Here is a 23,157-nt window from a genome sequence, read left to right as displayed (position 1 = left end):
TCAAAATTTGTTCGAACCATCATCTAACCAATTACCCAATTGAAAAAAACTTCGCGTGGGGAGGGGGATTCTAGTGTAAAAAGTTGGGAAAATCTGGCGAAAAAATATTGGTAAAATTTTAGTCTCACCGTCCTCCCTTTCTCCCTAGACACATTCGTTTCATCACGCCTCTGCATGCAAGTATCTAATTATATGTTTATAGTGAGATAAGAAATTCGGTAACGCATCAAAAATGATCTAAAATAGGTAAACTTGATTTGTGCAATAAATTATAGTTTCATTCAATAATTTTGTTAACGGAAGATAAGATGTACAAGTGTCTAGTGATCTTGTTCCTGGCATTATGTGGTAAGTTTTGATTCAATGTACCTTACATAATTAGCACATAACTAGAAAGCAAGTAGGTACGTAAGATTTTTTAGGCACCTACCTAATTTATCGTTTCAAAATAAATAATCTTACCCTCATAAATTATTTCAGCTGAAGGAATAATTCTCACTACGAATCAAGGTACGATAAATGGAACTTATTTGACGACACGGAGAGGTAAACTGTTCAACGCTTTCTACGGTATTCCTTTTGCCCAGCCTCCCTTGGGTGAGTTGAGGTTCAAGGTAAAAAAAATTTCACGATCATGAGTAGATATACTAATTAGCATTTAATTCACCTAATGTACAAATTTCTGACCAATCTCAAAATTCCTCAAAAATGCATTATTTTCATGCTATTGTATGTCCAAGTTTATGAATGAAACTTGGAAGTTTTTTGTCGATGTTCATACGGAATTTTTTTTAGCCACCAAAAGAAGCCAAATCATGGAGTGGAGTTTTGGATGCTTCTGTTGTTCCAAATAGCTGTTTGCAAGTTGGACTTGGAGCGGACTTCAATTCAACTGTAGGGGGTAGTGAGGACTGTTTGAATTTGAACGTTTATACACCTTTGGTAAGTCGATCATTATTTTCTGCATGAGTAGATAGTTTTTTCGGATGAGGAAAGACCATGCCTTTTTTAAAATATGTACTACTGTACGTATTATTAATTTTCAGAATGCTCGAAAAGGGGATGGTATAGCAGTAGTTGTATACCTATTTGGAGGCATGTTTAAAGGAATGACAAACATGGATTTCGGACCCCAATATATTCTAGATAGAGACGTCATCCTCGTTGAACCAAATTACAGATTAGGGGCTTTAGGTATGCAATCCTATCAACTATTCATTGACTGCATGTTCAATTTTTAATTTTTTGTATGTTTGTTTTTTACCATGAACACCAACAAAGGATTTATGTCCACTGGAGATTCAGTAATATCGGGAAATTATCAACTGAAAGATCAAACAATGGCGTTGAAATGGATACAAAAGAATATACATCATTTCGGAGGCGATCCAAATAGCGTTACTTTACAAGGCCACAGCTCCTCTACTAATTGCATCCATTTGCATACAGTATCGCCTTTGAGCAGAGGTACCGTACACTCAACATTCATTTACAATTAGTTGGGTGATAGATTCGTTAAAATATGCTTTCATCCAAATAATTTAAATGGTAGGATTATTCCATAAAGTCATTATGCAAAGTGGTATCCAGATGGATAGATTTTTTGGTCCCGATGTGCTACGAGGTATCGTCAAAGAATTCGCTACTAAAGCTGGATGTCCTGATATAACCAGCTCCGAAAGGATGCACAGTTGTTTGATGACCTTGGATGCAGAAAAGTTCCCAGTAATTGAACAAACTATGTATGTACGTAACAATGTGCTTAATTTTTTTGTGACATGAACAGTGAACACAGAGTCACTTTTCCCTTACGTCAACCTGCTTTCTTATGTTTTCTTCATAAATATTATATCATCCAGGTATGGGATTTAAGTCCAGGATCGGTTTTCAAACCCAGCATTGAGAGTGAAGATTCTGAAGAACCATTCATCACGAAGCCACCGAGTACTGCTGATTATCATACCCCTAATATGCCTTGGATTATTGGATTAACCACCGGAGAAGCTTCCTTCAAAGTTGCTCGTGAGTTGGGATTAATGTTGATGAACGTCATATCCACGCCCCTGACAATACACACCTACCTTCTTAATAATCTGGATTGGATTTACTTAATTCTGGCAGATTACTTAAGTGATGATGGAGAACTGGCATCTGAAATTGATCAGTATTACAAATTATTGTTTCCTGTCACATTACTGTATTTGTGGGACACGAAAATCAAACAAATGAATTACATTTCTCAAACACTCCGATCTTATTATTTTGGTGATCGTAAGATCGGGAATGAAACATGTCATCAAATGACCGAAGTAATACATATATGAAGTTTTTTTTTAGGTGCTTATACCTACTAACAATAGAAAAAAAATCCCAACTCACTTTTCACCTATTTTACAGTTTTATACTCACGGTATGTTCGGAGTATCGATTATAAAAGCGATACGAAATTATCCAGGTCCGAAATACGTGTATTGGTATGATTACAAATCGAATCATTCACGCCAAAATATCGACGGATATTACGAAGAATATCTTGGTGAGCTATTTTGTAGGTATCAATCGATTGCATGTAAAAATCCGATGATTACTTATGCCAAGGCATGCTTATACAATTTCAGGAGTGTCCCATGGAGAGGACGTAGACTTACTTTTCTACAGATCTGGGTCCGATGCTGCACTCACCGAAACAGATCACATGTTTAGCGAAGAATTGGTCAAAAGATGGGTGAATTTCGTCAAAACGGGGTTAGAATATTGAAAATTAATTTTATTGTGATCACTGATCAGTGATATATGTATTTATTCCATATACGTAATTCGTAATGTGAGTATGTGTTGTATAATTTTCAGGAATCCAAACTTCCCAAATAAAATTAACGCAGACTTTATGGGATTTTGGGAACCTATGATCACAAATAGGATAGAGTACCTACGTATAAATTGGAATGGTACGATGGAAACTGATTTATACAAAGGAATCTACGAGTTTTGGGCAAGCCTGCCGTTTGAAAACAAATATGAAGGCTGGTTTTGAAAAGATTAAGGTTGATTCTTTGACTATGCCGAATTGTTACAGGTAGCTTTACCTATAATATTGATGAAATAATTGAATTAAGTGACACATATTGGCTTGATGGGGTAGGTAATGATATACTCGTATTCAGAAATATCCAGTACTTAAGAATTCCTTTGTAACATTTCTCAATTCCAAATGTAAGTTGACTAGAAAATTATATATTTTTTTTTTTGAAATTTTGATGCATTGTTTTTGAATGAACTTACGTTTAGATGCATGGCCCCTGCATTCAATTTGTAAGGAAATAATTTCGAGTACCTAAGTAGGTAGGTACCTAAGTATAGTTTTAATAGAAGGAAGATTCACTTCTTCACGAATGTGTATGATTGAGCCCACAAAATGAAAATGAAAATTAATTTTGACCCTTTGCCCTTTTTATAATCACAAAACCCCTCTTAAGCTATTCATACGTTACAATACGAAAACTGTGCTGCGTAGTTTAAATGAATACATAATATTTGCATGCGAGTAATTAATTATAGCGAGATAACAAATACCGAAGTACATACTTACATACATATTATCGGAAATGAGTAAATATTTGCGAAATCAATACATATATATCCGGTAATTCATCACTTTTGATGCATTGACGTAAGATGTACCTAGGTAGAGGTACAAGTGTCTAGTGACCGTATTTGTGGCCTCTCAGGCTATATTAAATTCCTTTTGTTGGCCAAAGTTACAAGGTAGAAAAACTAACTGCTTGCTTCAAAAATGAACTAAAATAGGTAAACTTAATTTATATTGTAAATTAAAGCTTCGTTCGATAATCTCGTTGACGTAAGATAATATGCACAAGTGTCTAGTGATCGTGTTCCTGGTATTATCTGGTAAGTTTTGATTCAATGTACCTTACATAGTTACCACATAACTAGGAAGCAAGTAAGTAGGTACCTACGTATATTTTTAATTTATAATTTAAAAATGAATACCCTCATAAATTATTTCAGCTGAAGGAATAATTCTCACTACAAATCAAGGTGCGATAAATGGAACTTATTTGACAACACGGAGAGGCAAATTGTTCAACGCTTTCTACGGTATTCCTTTTGCCCAGCCTCCCGTGGGTGAGTTGAGGTTCCAGGTAAAAAAAAATTGCGATCATGAGTAGATATAATTAGCATTAATATTACCTAATATATACAAATTTTGATTTTTATATCCTCCCCTCACCAAAAAATTGCTGAAGGGCCGAAATAAAATTGATGTAAGTAATATACCGATAGGTTAATTTTGGGAGACCCTTTTTACAAATGTATGTATAGGTACGATACATACTTTATGGTTTTTCTATGAGAAAACTAATGGGAAATTTTTTTGAAAATTCAACTGATGATTTAGATTAAATGAAACGCTAGGTAGGTAGATACTTTTTTGAGTGATCGAATTACGCCCCCCCCTCCCCCCAATTAGATAAAATACCTACCTTAGGTATAATACTCAACTCGGTAATGAACCATTTTCAACGATCTTGCTCTTCAAAAATGCATTACCTATTTTCATAATTAGCGTAAATAGTACCTACCTTTATAGACTTACTGTTGCATGTGTCATGTGTCAAAACATCCTACACAAGCTTACCAGTAAAATTAGTAATTTTTTGTCGAAATTCATACGGAATCATTTCATTTTTAGCCTCCAAAAGAAGCCAAATCATGGACTGGAACTATGAATGCTTCTGTTGTTCCATCTGGCTGTTTGCAAGTTGGGCTCGGAGCGGACGCCAATGTAATTGTAGAGGGTAGTGAAGATTGTTTGAATTTGAACGTTTATACACCTTTAGTAAGTCGATCATTATTTTCTTCATGAGTATACCTAGGTAGTTTTTTGGGGTGAGTAAAGACCAGACTTTTTTTTAAAAACATCTAATATAACTTATATATAAATGTTAATGTATTACGAATTGACAGAATGCTCGAAAAGGCGATGATATAGCAGTAGTTGTCTACATATTTGGAGGCATGTTCAAAGGGTTCACAAATATGGAATTTGGACCTCAATATATTCTAGAGAGAGACGTCATCCTCGTTGAACCAAATTACAGATTAGGAGCTTTGGGTATGCAATCCTTTCAACTCTTCAATGACATGCATGTTCAAGTTTTAATTTTTCGTGTTTTGATCAACAAAGGGTTTATGTCTACTGGAGATTCAGTAATATCGGGAAATTATCAACTGAAAGACCAAATAATGGCGTTGAAATGGGTACAAAAAAATATACATAATTTCGGTGGCGATCCAAATAGCGTTACTTTACAAGGCCACAGCTCCTCTACTAATTGCATCCATTTGCATACAGTATCGCCTTTGAGCAGAGGTATCGTACTCTAAACATTCATTTAAAATTATGTAGTAGGGTGATCGATTCGTTGAAATATGCTTTCATCAAAATAATGAAAATGGTAGGATTATTCCATAAGGTCATTATGCAAAGTGGTATCCAGATGGATAGATTTTTTGGACACGATGTGATACGTGGGATCGCCAAAGAATTCGCAACTAAAGCTGGATGTTCTGATGTAACCAGCTCTGAAAGGATACACAGCTGTTTGATGACCTTGGATGCAAAAATATTTCCATTAATTGAACCAACAATGCCTGTAGGTAACAACGAATAATTACACACCGTGCCCGGTGTCACTTACGTCAATCTGGCTTCATATGTTTTCTTCATATGTCCAGGTATGGGATAAAAGTCCAGGAGCGGTATTCAAACCCACCATTGAGGATGAAGATTCTGAAGAACCATTCATTACCAAGCCACCGAGTATGGCTGATTATCATACCCCTAATATGCCTTGGATTATTGGACTAACCACCGGAGAAGCTTCCTTCAAAGTTGCTCGTGAGTTGGAATTAATGTTGATGAACATCATATCCACGCATTCCACGCACCTATACATTCTTAAAAATCGGGACGTATGTACTTAATTTTGGCAGATTACTTAAGTGATGATGGAGAACTGGCATCTGAAATTGATCAGTATTACAAGTTATTGTTTCCTGTCACATTACTGTATTTGTGGGACACGAAAATCAAACATTTGAATTACATTTCTCAAGCACTTCGATCTCATTATTTTAGTGATCGTAAGATCGGGGATGAAACATGTCATCAGATGACCGAAGTAATACTCATGAAATTTTTTATTAGGTAGGTCCCTATCAATGATCAATAAAAAAAATTGAACATATTCGTCACTTATGTATTTTACAGTTTTATACTCACGGCATGTTCGGAGTATCGATTATAAAAACGATACGAAATTATCCAGGCCCGAAGTATGTGTATTGGTATGATTACAAATCGAATAATTCAAGGCAAAATATCGAGGGATATTACGAAGAAGATCTTGGTAAGTTGGGCTATTTATATTTGCATAAATTCATCGTATACTTTTGAAACAGCCCAAACCCAAAATGTTATTGATTATCTGCCTCATTTCAGGAGTGGCACATGGAGAAGAAGTATACTTACTTTTCTACACACCCGAGTCTGATAATGTACTCACTCTAGCAGATCACATGTTTAGCAAAGAATTGGTCAAAAGATGGGTGAATTTCATTAAAACCGGGTTAATATTAAACATTAATTTTATTATGATCATGTGACATCTAATTCGTAATGCGAAGTATACCTATTTCTGTATAATTTGCAGGAATCCAAACTTCCCGATTAAAATTGACACAGACATTATGGGATTTTGGAAACCTATGATAACAAATAGGATTGAGTACCTACGTATAAATTTGAATGGTACAATGGAAACTGATTTATACAAAGGAATCTACGAGTTTTGGACAAGCCTGCCATTTGGAAGCAAATATGAAGACTTGTTTTGAAGAGATCATTGTTATACCTATAAATATTTTGAGCATACGAGTAGATAACTTTATGAAAATTAATTTTGTATCTACCTGAAATTATACTTTTTTTTGGTCCTTTATTCGTAATGAGTCACTGTTTTGAAAAAACCCGCGAAATTAGCCACGATGTGTTTGTTTAGTCAGAATGTGTCAGTTTGAAAGTGCAGTAGATAAGTCAACTTCACTTTTTTTCCAGGAGGTACTCAACTTATGTATAACCCACCTGCAATCGCGGTGTTGGTGGTAAAAACGGTGTATAATTCTGATATTACTAGCACCACTTTCATTATCAGGGATTCTTATATGCCAACTCAATCTTTTCAGTTCTTCCTGAAATGTACGTACATAGGCCTATAATACATAAAAAAAAAAAGGTGGGCGGAACTCGGATCTTGTCGAAATTCAGCAGAGACTTTCATTCTGAGTTGAAAGTTACCCACAAAAATTTCAGCTCTGAAGGTTTCCCTAAAGAGAAGATCTGGGTCCCCAAAGAAGGAGCATTTTCGAAAAAATCGTGTTTTACTTCGCTCCTGTCCCTACAGAACCTATTTTGGGAAAAATGATCCAGCCTCAAATGAAAGTATTAGAGGTTCATGCGTCGATCTATGCTATTGCCATCAAAATCCAAGCCTATTTTCCGGGTCTACTGAGCAGTTAATATTTTGCAACTTGTTTACTTATTTTTTGGATAAATTCGTAATATGAAAATTTTTTCTTAGCAAATATTTCGCTTCATCATAATAAGTATCAAAATATTGAAAGATATCATTCCTAAAGCAGAAGAAATATTTTGGGACGCAATAGTGCCAATTTTTCTATCATTTTTACCAAAATCAAAATTTCGAAAAAATTTATAAGTTTTTGGCTATTTTTTTGTTTTATTTTTTTGAAATTGGCAAAAATACTTAAAAAGATCTTGGATTTTGACGGCATCTAGCATAAATGGACGCAGAATCTCAAATACTTCCATTTGAAACTGGACCATTTCTCCCAAAACCAGGTTGTGTAGTAACAAGAATGAAAAAAAAACATGATTTTTTTTCAAAATATTTCCTCTTTGAGAGCCCAAATCTGCCCTCCAGGGGCACTTCCGGAGCTTAAATCTCTTATGGGTAGCTTTCAACTCAAAATGACTAGGTCTCTGCTGAATTCGATCGAAATCTGCCGACTTCTTTTGCGTGATTCATCCTAATAAATAGGTAGGTACGATTATTTAAGCAATTCAGATTATGATACATAGGTAATTAGTTAAATATCGTAGGTACTACGTAATTTAAATTATTACCCATGCACAGTTTGCGAAAGACTATAATGAAAACAAGATAAGAATTAGTCTGCGTACCTTGATAAATGCTCAAACAATGCGAAAATATATAGTACAGTACAAGTTACTCGTATGTATATCAGGTGATTTATTTGTTTTGAAGAAGTTAATGCAAGATGTACAAGTGTCTGGTAATTGTACTTGTTACATTGTCGGGTAAGTTTTATTCAAGCAATTCAATTTAGGTACATCGCCCAAAATAATTCTTCTTACTAAACTCATTATTTCGAGATGAACTTGTAATAAGTATGTATCACTCCTATTTCAGCGGAGGCATTGATCATCACTGTAGATCAAGGAACACTAAACGGAACTTATTTGACCACACGTAGAGGTAAATTATTCAACGCTTTCTATGGTATTCCTTTCGCCCAGCCTCCCGTGGGTGAATTGAGATTCAAGGTAAAAAATCCTGTTGGTAGATAGCATCGATTTTACTCGTAGTATAGAAATTTTTGACCAAAAAATAAAACATTTTTACCTTCAAAATTATTACATGAAAATGAGGAGAGATCAAAAAACACCTCATCTTTATCAACCTATTGAAAGGGTATTGGCGGTAATATTTCATGGGCATACAATTATGGTGCCTATATTTTTCACTGAAATATCGAAGAATTGAAATGAAACTTCAAAAAGTAGCAACATTTTATGTTAATTTAAGGATCACACTTTTAAAAAATCATATCAAAATTTCCTTCAACAAAAACTATAATTTTTTGAAGAATGCTCTAATGCCCAAAAATGAAAAATGTTCATCTATCTATCTCGTCAGGCATTCAAAATTGCCATGGGTTTCGAAAAACCATATCTAAAACAAATTTTAGGGGTATAAAAAGATGGTTTAAAATACCTATATCCTTTCCTTCCCTTTCGAAAAATGTATCTGCCCAAACCCAGAGGCCAAAATAAAGTGGGTAGGTAGTTTTGAAAGACGTACTTTACAATTTGATTAGGTAAGGAGGTATCATACCTACATAGATATCTACTTCGCAAATTTTTAGTACGGAAAATTTTTGGTTATAAATTTCTTTGATTACATTATTTTGAGAACTGACTGACAATAGGTTTTGTACTCATTACGACGACAATTCTAGTCCCCTAAAGAAGCAAAACCATGGACTGGAGTTCTGGATGCATCTGCAGTTCCAACTGGCTGTGTGGAAACTGACTGGGATGTCAATGCACCTGTACTCGGTAGTGAAGATTGTTTGAATTTGAACGTTTACACTCCTTTGGTATGATCTTTATTCTCTTATTTGCGTTTATAAGATGCTTATTTTCTAACAAATACGTTTGAATAAATTTGCAGAATGCTCGGAAAGGCGATAATATATCAGTAGTGGTGTATATATTTGGAGGTGGGTTCAAAGGGTTCACAAATATGGAATTTGGACCCCAATATATTCTAGAGAGGGACGTTATTCTCGTAATACCGAATTACAGATTAGGAGCCTTAGGTACGAAATCCTTATAACGTAATGTACTTACTTACTCTTCAAATGTCTATTGTTCAAGTTTTTACTTTTTTTTTTATCGACGAATTTCATCAATCGTAGGATTTATGACTACTGGAGATTCGGTAATACCAGGAAACTATCAGCTGAAGGATCAAACAATGGCAATGAAATGGGTTCAAAAGAATATACATCATTTTGGAGGAGATCCAAATAGCGTTACTTTACAAGGTCATAGTGCCGCTTCCATATGCGTCCATTTGCATACCGTGTCGCCTCTCAGCAAAGGTAGAAAAGTTATACTTTTAGAAAATTAATTATTCTGTGTTTGATTAGTTACTTGAAATGTGCTGATTAAAAAGTAATGTGAATTGTAGGATTATTTCATAAAGTAATCATGCAAAGTGGTGCCTCGATGAGTGGGTTTTGGGGACCTGATGTAATACGTGGGATCGTCAAAGAATTTGCTACTAAAGCTGGATGTCCTGATATTACCAGCTCTAAAAGTATACTCAGCTGTTTGATGTCCTTGGATGCAAAAACGTTTCCAAAAATTGAACAAACTATGTATGTACGTAACATTTTACCATCATTTTTAAACAACTGGTTGCTTGATTTTTCTCAATGTCTACCTAGTTATAAGTTGTGTAGAGATACTCATATTTAAGTACCTATGTACCTAAATACATGCATAACCTTTCACTATATTACGACTCATGAGTTATGACTGAGTATGCTTTCAATGTCTAGGTTTGGGATTCTAATCCACTGTCAGTTTTCAAACCCAGCATCGAGGATGAAAATTCCGAAGAACCATTTATCACCAAATCACCGAGTACTGCTGATTATCATAATCCTCATATGCCTTGGATCATTGGTTTAACCACCGGAGAAGCTTCCTATAAAGTTGCTCGTGAGTTGAAATGAGTTTTATTTTTGTGCAGCAAAATGCATTGTCTCTCATATTTTTAATAATCTCTGCGTGTTGCTTGTATGTACATATTTTTGGAAGATTATTTGAGTAATGGTGGAGAATTGGCGGCTGAAATTGATCAGTATTACAAAATATTGTTTCCTATCACTTTATCGTATTTATGGAGCACGAAATTGATACATTTGAATTATATTTCTCAAACACTTCGAGCTCATTATTTTGGCGATCGTAAAATAGGCGCTGAAACAGCTCATGAAATGACCCAGGTAATGACAAATAAAAAGGCATATAAACCTCAATTTTAAGTTCCCTTACTTTTACCCTCGACGTTGGTGCAGGTACACCTATATGTAGGTACCTATTAACTTCAGCTAATTAAAAAGAAAAATTTTCAATACCTATCATTTATCGCATATGTTACAGTTCTATACACACGGCATGTTCGGTGTACCAATAATTGAAGTGATACGAAGTTATCCAGGCCCAAAATACGTGTATTGGTATGATTACAAGTCAAATTACTCGAGACAAAATCTCGATGGTTATTACGAAGAAGATCTTGGTAAGATAGACTTTTCATATAAATTTATCGCACCTACTTTTGAAACAACCCAAACCCAAAATGTTATTGGCCTCTCATTTCAGGAGTGGCGCATGGAGAAGAAGTATACTTACTTTTTTACACAGCTGTATCTGATAATGCACTCACTCTAGCAGATCAAATGTTTAGCGAAGAATTGGTCAAGAGATGGACGAATTTCATGAAAACTGGGTGTGATTATTAGAGTGATTTTTATTATGTTTGGTGCTCATATTTTATTCGAATTTGTGATGTTATATTTTGGTATAATATGCAGGAATCCAAATTTTCCCATCGGAATAAACACAGATATCACAGGATTTTGGGAACCTATGGTGACTAACAGAATTGAATATCTTCGTATTGAGTTGAATGGTACGATGGAAACTGATTTATACAAAGGAATCTCCGAGTTTTGGAATAGCCTACCATTTGGAAGCAAATATGAAGACTGGTTTTAAAAAAATAATTGTTTTGTTATACAACTACTAATTATGAATAGACTAATGAATGAATAAAAACGAATTCTGCAGTAGCTCAAAATGGGTTAAAAAATTCATTTTCAAAATTTCATAATTATAATTTACTTAAAGAAGCATTTAAAAAAAATCCATAAAAATTAGGTGTATGGACTCCATTTTGAAGAATAAATCTAGTAGGTAAAACATATTAAAACTTGGGTGTGATTTAATACCACGACAAAAAAGGGCGTCAGCACGACAAGCATAGGCACTTTCACGCCAGAAAAATCATTACCACGACTAAATTGGAAATTCCCGACAATAAAAAGCTTACCCCGACATAAAAGGTACTCCAACGACAAAATAATGTATCAAACGACGAATTAAAAAATTCACGACATTTTATTGCTTTCAACTGCTATATAAGGCAATGCACGACAACATTTTTCTATCAAAAACAGGCATTTCACCGACAGAAATACATGTTTGAAAAATATAAAAATTACATGAAAAAATATACGAAGAAACGAAGTACATATCTATTTAAAAAATTTCCATTTAGAGTTTATAAAAGTAAAGCTTTCGTTGACTTCGTTGGGCGACCCTTCTTACTCTTTTGACCTAAGGGGATACATTTCGTAACTGCCATACAATGCCATGCACGATAAAGTTTTTCTGTCAAAAAGATATATTTTATCGACAGAAATAAACTTTAAAAAACATTAAAATGATACCAAAAAAACGAAGTAGGGATGTAAAAAATTGTTGTTTAGAAGTAATGTTTTGTAGACTTTGATGGGCGACCCGACCCCTCTTCCTCTTTTGACGTCAGGGACGAAGCGAAAAGGGGCTAAGTAGTGACAGTTTTCCCCTCTAAAAATTCAAGAAAGTTGGGAAAATACAAAAATTTCAACAATATTTTAGTTTCACTTTTCAAAAATTCAAATTTTTTACAATCATGTGTTTAATTATCGTTCATTTGCCGACAAAATCTCCGATTTATCCTCAAAATTCTTATTTTTTCCTAAGCTTTTGCCCTCGCTTCGCTTAGGCCAATTTGGTTCTCTTCTACTGAGTTACAATTTCACTCAAATTTAAAAAAAAAACTACCTATCAGTTGATTATTTGTCAAAATTTGTACAAAATGTAATTGGAATTGAACTGATAATGTTCTGTCGTGAATGTAATTATTTTGTCGTGAATACTGCTTATCTCGTAATTAAATCGTAGTCGTTCATAAATATTTTATTGTCGGGCGTCATCTGGCGTGGAACTTCATCATTTTTCGTCGTTCATTCATCTTTTATGAACGAAAAAATGCTTGTCGTGATGACGCCCTTTTTCGTCGTGCAAAAAATATTTCCCCTTAAAACTTAACAAAATTCTTTTAAATGTCTCTATAATAAACTCATCAAAAGTCAATAACAAGTTCACAAGTCACGAATAAGATTATCGAAAAAATCCCAAAAATTATCCAGAAATAGGTGGGTACGTGGGTAGTAATAAACAAGTAGATAGGTATAAGTTTACATATCGTATTTTGATTCAAACCTCATTGTCCCTTAAATTTACAAGTTGAGCAAAAAAACCATTTGGATGTTCTGTTCATTCTCATAATCAAAAGTATTTTAAAATAGGAACCCCTTCAATTGGGCATATGAGAAAAATTTGTGAAAATATACCGAGCCAGAAAGCCATTGGAAATGAAAAAATCTTCATAATTAAAATTACCAAATAACTCATTTAACATCGCTTGTAAACCTTCAACAGAAATCATCTTCAGGCAGAAAAATAACGGCACTAGTCCCAATATAATAATATGAAAAGAGAAAAATGTCCATCAAAAAGGTTCAAAAGGCTAGTTTTTATTTTTAAATCATCCAGGTACGTAGGTAGGCATCATTGTTTTAAAAAACTCTAAAGAAAAAAATTATGAGTACCTAACTGTACCTATAGAAGGTGTCCCGGCACAGAATAACCCCCTCTTACTGGTAACATAGACAACTTATATTTTTAGAACAAGTATGCATAAGTATTTGCCTAACATAAGATTTAAAGGAGCCGAGAGTTCGTATGTTCGCGCAAAAATTTCTGTATCTAGAATTTTTTCCATTAGTTCAATCATTATGCTAGTTCATCAGGAAGGACTACTTATTAATAGCAGAATACGTAAGCAAATTAAATCATTTAAATGGAAAATATTTTGAAATTATTCTTCCATACTCATTTCAAAGAGACCTCTTCGAAAAACACTTTTGTTCAATTTCTCGAATTTCTCGGCGAAATTTAGTTTTATGGACTTCAGAACGGTCTTATTGGTTTTGTCATTTGAAAAATATGCCTTACTTACTACCTAGATGAAAAATCTGAAAAAAGTGTTCAAAAGTTTATTATTACCTATTACCATTTTTCTTTCAAATCTCAAGAAATTGCCTTTATTAGTTAAGAAGTCAGAAGTGCTTGAATTCTAAATAAAAAATTAAAAAATCAGAAAAATTTTTCCCCTTTAAAGATTAAACAAAATTCATAAAAACTCGTAAGTACATATAAGTTAATGTAGGTAGGTATTAAAAAGTAAAATGATTGAGTCTGAACCGATATACCTAATGAGATCAAAACTCTAATCTCATCTGATTAGATATGATCCGATCTAATTGGTTCTGCAGACGAATATACCGGATTGGATCAGATCCAATGAGGGTTTCCTCTTGCTTATTGGATCTGATCATGGTCTGAATCTACGTGATGCCTGAATCCGATCATCAGATCTGGTGAAGGTAATCTGGTCTGAGTGTAATCAATCAGCAATCTGATCACGTATAAAAAGATGTCCTATCAAAACTTTTATCTACACAGATGAGTGAGATGAGCAACCTAATTAAACTCGTAAATAGCATAGGTACTTTAATACTCTTACCTATAGTTTTAGTTTTTATTGTACATTTGACGATAATTTAAGTACATGTATGTTTAGGTTTCGCGATCCGATCTTCCTCAATTATATTTTTTACGGCGATTAACTACCGCTCCTTTTATCTACCTAATTTGTAATTTGAACAAATTTAAAGAACGCCTAGGTGAAATATTTTTAATGATGCTAATTGTAAGTATAGGTCATAAGTGTATAAAAAGTCATAAATTCGTGAAAATGTAATAATTTCTACGAAGAAGCTATCAAAATATCGCATTGATAAGGACCGCATCGCGTCGATGTTTGGGTCAAGTTGATGTAATGGGAATAGATTTAGTAGGTACTTACTGCTTAAGTACACCTATGCATTATATGTAAGGCTCAGTTTTTCAAATGATCATTCAAGAAATGTATCGGTTGATTGTTTTCGCGTTGATTACAACTGTCCATTTGGGTGAGTTGACGCTAAGATTTTATTGTGAATTTGTGTATGAGTCTTTAATCCCATAGGTGACAAAAGCATATTATACATTTTGATTTGACTTTTTCATTTTTTAAAATATGTACCTAGTTCACGTTATCGAGTCTTTAATGATCAGCATCGACCAAGGAACAATAAATGGAACCTACTTGAAAGCTCGCAGTAATAAGACATTCAATGCATTTTTTAGGATCCCGTATGCTCAGCCTCCAGTGGGAGATTTACGATTCAAGGTAAGATGAACAGTAATTTAATTTTTAGTCGGAGTAAATCATCGGTAGATAATATAAGTAAATCAAACAAATTGCCTACATGAAATGTGATCTTTGTGTAGCCTCCAGTAGAGGCTGAACCGTGGTCCGGAATCAGGAACGGATCTGTATTCCCATCAGAATGTGTACAATATTCAAGAGAAATTAATGGCACCAAGGGTAGTGAAGATTGTTTATACTTGAATGTCTATACGCCTTTGGTAAGTTTATAAAATACCCGTGTGAAATTTACATTTTTTTTTTTAGTCAGGACTCATCATCTGATTAAATTTGTATCTATCAAAAAAACGATATTTTATTTTATTCAGGACGCTCGTGAAGGACAAAATTTATCGGTAATTGTGTACATATACGGCGGTGTGTATAAATCGAGCTCTAATTTGATTGATGGGCCGAATTATATTATGGATAAGAACGTGATCTTGGTTCAACCTAATTACAGAGCCGGAGTATTGGGTAAGATGATGATCTTATCTTATGTTTTTAGATTCAATTCTCTGCAATATTTTATACCTACCAAGCTTTGATAAATATTGAAAAGTTCCATAGACTGGAGCATTTATTCGGCAATTTTTTCTTCATTTGGCTGTAATCGATTTTTTTCGTATAGGTATGATAATTTATGATACATACATATAATTATTGTTCACTTTATTTCATAAGAATCGATTTTCATCCAAAAAATCAATTTTTCGAGCGAACAAAGTGTCATAAAAAATGAATAACTAGAAACAAAATTATGTATCCTCTTACTCCATCAAATGTTGTATCAGTGAAATGAAATTCCATGAATTTATTTCTATGAAACTCAACATAGATAACAGTTGATTGCACCTTTGAACTTGAAGCAAGAATATCTCAAAAAATTAATTTTCCTAGAAAAAAATGTACTCGTAATTGGATTCAAATGATTAATAAGAACTTTGCAAGTACATAACATAGGTAATTTTATTTTTATTTTATTTTTTTGGAATGAATGCTTGATTGATTCAGAAAATGTAGATTTCTATACTTCCCAAACGATTTTAAGAAAAAATTAAATAAAAATTGCCAATTATTTATCATTACCTAATATATTTGAAAAAAGTATTTTATAAGTGGCTGCCCCCATCACTTATATACATAGGTACCTTCCTCTTTTTTCTTTCACTGGTATCTTCATTCAACTTGAATACCTATCAATTTATTTTAAATAGGATTCCTGAGCACAGGAGACATCGTGATTCCTGGAAATTTTGGTCTGAAAGATCAGTTATTGGCGCTAAAATGGGTTCAAAAAAATATCTATCATTTCGGAGGAGATCCAAATAAAATTACTTTACAAGGTCACAGTTCAGGAGGAGTTTGCGTTCATTTACACACCTTATCACCTTCTAGCAAAGGTAACATCTGTTTATTTTTTCATGTGTACTTACTACTTACTCGCATACGTGGAAAGTTACTCATTACATAACATTTTAAGTATTTACGCATGTTATTTGGTCGATTTGATATAAGTAGATACGTACATGCTTGTTTACTCATAATTTGTTTGTTAGGATTATTCCAAAAAGTAATCATACAAAGTGGCAACGGGATGTGTGCTTTGTCGTATTTTGGTCCTGATGTGACTCGTGCTGTAGCTAAGGAATTCGCAGTTCGGGCAGGATGTCCGAGTTTTAATTCATCTCAGGAAATTTACGAATGTTTAATGGACATGGAAGCTGAAAAAATGCCTTTGATACAGGAAGAGATGTATGTAAGTTGCCTAAACCCATTTGTAATGATGTTGTAAAAAGGAAATATTTTCGAGAAAAAAAGAACTTTGGTGAATTTATGCAATAATTTTTGGAAATTTTTTTGAGGACCTATGAAATAGCTATACCTACTGAATAACAAAACAAAAAAAAGAATAAAAACAACTTTTTTGAATTTTTCCAAGAAAATGACGGAACTGAGTTGACTGGGTACCCATTTTTCGCGATTGGTAAAATGATTATAATATTGAGTTTTTGTGCCTGATTTAGATTTGGGATCAAGATCCGGACGCAACATTTAGACCAACGATCGAAGACATAAATTCCGACCAAGCATTCTTGACAGATTTTCCACAAAATTTGCAGTATCATTCTCCTGATTTACCTTGGATCATCGGAATGACCACAGGAGAGGCAGCTTTCAAAGTGGCCAGTATGTGACAAGAATTTTCGAGTATATCAAAATCTTGAAACTTACTGATACTTGAGTTATTTTAGTATGTACGTCGTGTTAAATGGATCCAATAACTCATTGTAGGATATTTAGAAAATGGTGGAGAGAGAAGTAGTCAAATAGATGAAAATTATAAGCTTCTGTTTCCTATCATAATGCAGTATTTGTGGAACACCAAAACGGACCATTTGAATTATATTTCTCTAGCCATTCGAACGCATTATTTCGCCGATCAAGGAATAGGAGACGAGACGGCTGTAGAATTAACTTCGGTACGTTAGATTTTGATCTGCTGGTTAACAAATTAGCTATATGAACCCACATTTTTACGAGTAATAGTGTAATCATAATCAAGAGCTCTAGACCAACAAGAGAACTTTTTGAACGGGCACTTTCCGTATTGAAAAAAATCGAGTTAGATCGAAACAACATGCTCTGAAACCTTCATAATCAAATTTTCAGGAGCTGAAGTTCATTTTTAGATTTTTTGGCACATTTTTGAAAATTTAAAAACTTTTTTTGGCGATTTTTCAAATTTTTTGTGATTTTTTTTTCAAAAATGAAACAAATACTAACAGTTTTAGGCTCCATTTGTGGAGCCTCCAGCAAATTCCTAGAGAAAATTCAAAATTCACTGGAAGCTCGATTTTTTTTCAAGTCAAGCGGTCATAATGTAGGTAGGTACAGATGCGAGACGATATTTTGACCAAAAAAAAACTGCAATTGTCACATGATTTTTTCAACACAAATTGGTTAAAAATTCACTTTCAAGCAGTAACTACAAAAAACAGCCACTAGGGTGCTTTCAGCCTCAGTCTAAGTTGTGGTTGGTACTAAAAATAATGTTTGTTTCTTCCAGAGTAGGTACCTAATTTGGAATTTATGGAGAAAATCGGAACACTTGCAGGAAGTTGCAGAACGTTCTAAATGTAATTGAGGGGCTCCATCCATGGAAAAGGGACTTTGGTCAATTTTTTTCTGATTTTTACAATTCTGATTTATATTTAAAATTTTGTTTTTCAATTCCACCATAATCAGTGATATTGAAGTGTTCTTCCATGAAAAAAAACGAATTGGAAAATGTTTGTTTATAGAAAAATTTTTAAGTCTATTTGAACTTGTAAAAATCAGTGGTAAAAAATCCTCAATTCATTTTGCCTGAAAAAAAAATACTAAAATGCTTAAAAGTTGCCTTAAAAACAGCAAATTTTGGAAAATTTCTCCAAAAATCAAAAATAAACTTGGGATCTTGATGGGGGGGGGGGGTGTGTGTGTGCTAAGACATGCTCTTTCAATCTAGCTTAGTTTCATTCAAATCCAAGAGTGCCAGGTTCAAAAGTTTCCCTCAAGTGGGCACCTATATTCTGATGTGCTTTGTTTTTTTTCACAGATGTTAACCGAAGGGTTATTTGGCATATGCACAATAGACACAATATTCAGTTATCCGGGCCAAAAATACGTATATTGGTACGACTACGTTTCAAACTATTCGACTCAAAATATAATTGGAGACTATAACGAATATTTAGGTGAGAATTCGTAATTTATAGTATCTTCAATTAGGTACCTTAATGAGCCAAGTGTCCATTTATAAGGAACCTATGAATGTAATTGAAGTACTCTTTGGAAGCATTTTAGCAATGATCCGTCGATAATTGTCGATATGCTTTGTAATTAGGTTATCTAAATTCCGCAATTACAAAGTAATTATAGTAATTATTATTGGTTCGTCTTCGAATCATGACACATGACGTAAAACTTTTTGCCAAAATGACGATGAGTAGTACATATTTTACCGCGTAATAAGTTGTATTTTTCCTACACTGTACGAATGACGTAAGTAAATTATCTCTCTTTTTTTCTTCCTAAATCAAAGGAGTCAGTCATGGAGATGAAGTACACTTGTTATTCTATCGAGATTACTCTGCAGCTGTGTTAACGGAACAAGATGTCATGTTCAGCGAAGAATTGGTAAACAGATTTGTAAACTTTATTAACAGTGGGTAGGTATCTAATGAATTGGATGTTACGTAATAGGTACCCAAGTACATTACATACATTGCTTTGAAACAAAATCAATGATATCAATGTCTTAGAAGATGATATGTACATTAGTTATACCTCGGTAATTAGTCAAGTACCTATATAAATACTTATGTAGATGTTATTTTTGTTTTTAAAATATAGGAATCCAAATCTACCTGAAGCGATAAACAAAACCATTATGGGTACATGGGAACCGATGACGTCAAACAGGATAGAATATCTATTTATGAATTTGAATGGTTCAATGCAAACAGATCTTTATAAAGGGACGTATGATTTCTGGAAAAGTTTACCTATCGGTAGCAAATATTTATAACGAATTAGCCAAGTGCCTAATCGTTTGAAAAAAATCAAATGGATTCTTTCTGCCATGAAAGCACTATCCAAATGGGTACCTACTCACTTACGTGAGCAATTTATTTTGATCAAGTAGGTATATTATGAAGTTTCAACGATGATGATTATGGTTCAAATGATGAGTTTCCGGTGTAGGTATAAACTGTCGAATGGATGACAATATTGATGAATGTAGCCGTACTTATGGTTAAGATAATGGAATATTTTGTTATTTTATTATGAAAAAATATTGATAGTGAAGAATAAATTTGAAAAGGTTACGTAGCTTAGTTAAAATGATAGAAAACATAATTCCAAGAAAAAAGTTGAACATATATCTAGTCTAGCTAGTAGCTAGCTCTAAGTATTTCGCATATAATTGCGCAGCACATTTTAAATTAGGCATCATTTTTTTAAATACATATAAGTACCTACCTATATGAATGCACCTAGTTCACACTCCAAGTGGTAAACAGTGTTCTGGTAATCAAATTAGCCTAATGGGCTTGCATTTTTGCGACCAAAAAAATTTGGTTGGGTTTTAATATAGAAATCTATGGGTCTAAAATGTTGGAAAAAACGTACTTCGGATTTTCGCAATTTCAAGTCCTACTCTCCTCTCAAATTTTGAGTATAAATAAACAGTTGTAGAATTGCTCAAAAGTGACCTTGCAACCAGTAAAAGTAGGTTATAATTTCGCCAAAAATTCAAATGTTTCGGCATAAATGTTTTTTGGATATTCTTCATGAATTTTGAGCTCAAAATTTAATAATGATTTTTGGGATTTCGAAAAAGAATTGTGCAACTTACCTAGTTATAAATAAAATATTCTGAGCATTTCTGAAAAATTGTATAGCTTTAAAATTGATTATTACTTAGATGAGTCGAATGACAATTTTTCATTCAATTTTGGAAAATTTCGATCGTATGTCAAAATTTTAACCAATCTTGATAGGTCACATATATAGCACCTTTTTTCCTGAAATCTCGGGAAACAGAAACCAATTTTGGGCTCATAATTCATCAAAAATTCTCAAAAAACGTGTTCGTTAAAATATTTAAACTTCTCGCTAAATTTTAACGCATTTTGATAGATCACATGGCTTTTTTCGAAAATCCCAAAAATCATAACCCGATTTTGAGCTTAAAATTTTTCGAAAGTGCCCAAAAGACATTTTTGCCAAAGTATTTGAATTTCTCGCAAAATTTCAACACATTTTGATAGGTCACACGACTATTTTCAAAAATCCAAAAAATTATGATCCAATTTTGGGCTTAAAAGTTCTTCAAAAGTGCCCAAAAGTCATTTTTGCCAAAGTATTTGAATTTCTCGCAAAATTTCAGTACATTTTGATAGGTCACACGACTATATTCAAAAATCCCAAAAATCGTGACCGAATTATGGGCTTAAAATTCTTCAAAAATGCTCAAAAAACATTTTCGTTGAAATATTTGAATTTCTCGTGAAATTTTAACCCATTTTGATAGGTCGCAATGTCACTTTTGATTTCCAATAACTCTACAAAAAATTCATTATTATTCAAATTTGGGGAGGGGGTGCAACTTTAAAATTCGACTTCACCGTATTGTGCCAGCCATTTTTCATGAACTGCGATTCAATGAGCGTGGACCAAACTCCTGCATAATGAATATTATTTTTTCCCTCTCCCCCCCCCATTTCTAGCCACAAAATCACACTTCAAGAGCACTAACGTCAGTTTCAAGGGCGACTGGCCAGCTTTAATATGCTCGGAATGAGGAAGTGCCCAATACTAACAGGAAAAACAATTTTTTTGGTCCATGCCACTTTGAAAATTGGTGCTTTTTGTAATTTGGCTTTAATCTCCTATCGTGGGACAATGAAGACCCAAAATTTAACCACAGGTAGGTAAGTACAGTACTTACACATCATGAAAAATCAACTGAATTTTTCGTGCCACAAAAATGCCACCCAACTGGACACTTTTTGCTGGCTGGAGAGTATGTAGTGACGTAGTGTACGAAAAGACAATAATGTAGGTGTAGGTATCAGTAAAAAATTACTCCTTCGAAAATCTACGCTCTGCAACTCTAGCAGCGCGCAAAAATGCTCGGAACGCTCGATTCCGACGCGAAAATACCGATTTCTACCAGGAAAGTATGAAATAACGAGAGATCATTAGTGTCAAGTAGTTCTCAATGCTCGAAACAAATTATACTTGTTCAACTAGTAACAATTTTCAACACCAGACCGCACTATGAAAAATGACATTGATTGACACATTTTACGACGAAATTTTACTATTTTCATTAGAAGAATATGAAACCTACAGGGGTGCAGCGGTTTCAAATGGAAAATACCTCGTTTGGGAGACGAATATTTCAAAACAACGATAAGAGAATATGAGAAACGAGGAGGTATTGCGGTTTCTGGCATCAAAAATCACTGATTCGGAGGCGAATTGTTCGCCGTTTTAGTAAGAGAATATGAAGTGTTAGGATGTTCTCAGAGCTGGCGGTGGAAACTAAAGAACAGTTGGTGTATCTGGTATGAGATAGCGTCACGAGTTGGACATTGATTAACGCATTTTGCGGCGAAATTTCGCCATTTTCGTTAGGAGAGTAGAAGATGTTAAGAGGTTAAGAGTGTATTGACTTCTATACCGGGCTGTTGAAAGCGAAAGCGTTAGCTGTTTCATTAAGAGAGTATGATGTGTTGGAAGGTAGGTTGTTTCTATAGCGTGCTGCTTTGTGGAAATATGTACCTAAGTAGTAAGTAAGTACGTTCTACGTACATAAATACGTACATAAATACGTACAATAGCGTAGTTCTGAATGTGGTCGAAAGATGGTGCGAAGAGGTCTGAATTTAAATGTAAATAATACAAAATAATGATCTACTTACTATGGAAACTTTTTTATGTATTTTTTTTTATTTTGACCATGTTATTCAGATTAAAATATTGGTCATAATTACATTTTTTCAACTTTATATACATACTACGCATTAAAGAATGTTATGTATTTGTGTAAGTAACGCTGCAATTAGTACATGATCTGTACCTTGTGCATGTTTACAGATAATTCTGCGCAATTTTCAGCTCGTAACAAAATAATAAATTGATATTTGATACTTTCCTTCAGTATTTGTGATTCATTACGATTGGATTTTCCTAACCTACTTGGATATACAATGGCTATACCTTTACGTAGTAAAGGAAGAATTTATTAGCGTGATGT

The 23,157-nt window shown here is 33.7% G+C and overlaps 4 protein-coding genes across 5 annotated transcripts; all 4 read left to right on the top strand.

Moving 5' to 3' along the window:
- The first annotated feature begins 156 nt into the window (after window positions 1-156).
- Window positions 157-3,252, top strand: LOC135842698 (acetylcholinesterase-like). The gene is made up of 11 exons (XM_065360282.1): window positions 157-348; window positions 481-614; window positions 796-942; window positions 1,047-1,194; window positions 1,282-1,467; window positions 1,553-1,746; window positions 1,860-2,022; window positions 2,122-2,309; window positions 2,398-2,536; window positions 2,619-2,745; window positions 2,851-3,252. Exons 1-11 carry the CDS (start codon window positions 309-311, stop codon window positions 3,032-3,034), a joined length of 1,650 nt encoding a protein of 549 aa, XP_065216354.1. The 5' UTR covers window positions 157-308; the 3' UTR covers window positions 3,035-3,252.
- A 390-nt stretch (window positions 3,253-3,642) lies between these two features.
- Window positions 3,643-7,025, top strand: LOC135842696 (esterase E4-like). The gene is made up of 11 exons (XM_065360280.1): window positions 3,643-3,909; window positions 4,030-4,163; window positions 4,715-4,861; window positions 4,990-5,137; window positions 5,210-5,395; window positions 5,485-5,678; window positions 5,761-5,923; window positions 6,019-6,206; window positions 6,296-6,434; window positions 6,527-6,653; window positions 6,738-7,025. The coding sequence occupies exons 1-11, from the start codon at window positions 3,870-3,872 to the stop codon at window positions 6,919-6,921; spliced, it is 1,650 nt and encodes a 549-aa protein (XP_065216352.1). The 5' UTR covers window positions 3,643-3,869; the 3' UTR covers window positions 6,922-7,025.
- A 1,243-nt stretch (window positions 7,026-8,268) lies between these two features.
- Window positions 8,269-11,783, top strand: LOC135842685 (esterase FE4-like). Its single transcript, XM_065360264.1, has 11 exons — window positions 8,269-8,425; window positions 8,538-8,671; window positions 9,367-9,507; window positions 9,582-9,729; window positions 9,829-10,014; window positions 10,104-10,297; window positions 10,477-10,639; window positions 10,739-10,926; window positions 11,084-11,222; window positions 11,306-11,432; window positions 11,518-11,783. The coding sequence occupies exons 1-11, from the start codon at window positions 8,386-8,388 to the stop codon at window positions 11,699-11,701; spliced, it is 1,644 nt and encodes a 547-aa protein (XP_065216336.1). The 5' UTR covers window positions 8,269-8,385; the 3' UTR covers window positions 11,702-11,783.
- A 155-nt stretch (window positions 11,784-11,938) lies between these two features.
- LOC135842684 (esterase FE4-like) lies at window positions 11,939-20,218 on the top strand. 2 transcript variants are annotated; one of them, XM_065360262.1, is made up of 11 exons: window positions 11,939-15,066; window positions 15,184-15,326; window positions 15,428-15,565; window positions 15,674-15,821; window positions 16,562-16,747; window positions 16,904-17,103; window positions 17,372-17,534; window positions 17,640-17,827; window positions 18,946-19,084; window positions 19,432-19,558; window positions 19,743-20,218. In XM_065360262.1, exons 1-11 carry the CDS (start codon window positions 15,006-15,008, stop codon window positions 19,915-19,917), a joined length of 1,668 nt encoding a protein of 555 aa, XP_065216334.1. In that variant the 5' UTR covers window positions 11,939-15,005; the 3' UTR covers window positions 19,918-20,218. The 2 variants fall into 2 exon arrangements, with proteins under 2 accessions (XP_065216334.1, XP_065216335.1); XM_065360263.1 differs by having other exon boundaries at window positions 19,432-19,526; window positions 19,743-19,911.
- The last annotated feature ends 2,939 nt before the right edge of the window (window positions 20,219-23,157 follow it).

The sequence above is a fragment of the Planococcus citri genome, chromosome 4 (assembly GCF_950023065.1).
Source record: "Planococcus citri chromosome 4, ihPlaCitr1.1, whole genome shotgun sequence".
Classification (NCBI taxonomy): Eukaryota; Metazoa; Arthropoda; class Insecta; order Hemiptera; family Pseudococcidae; genus Planococcus; species Planococcus citri.
This window is presented reverse-complemented; position numbering and strand designations above follow the sequence as displayed.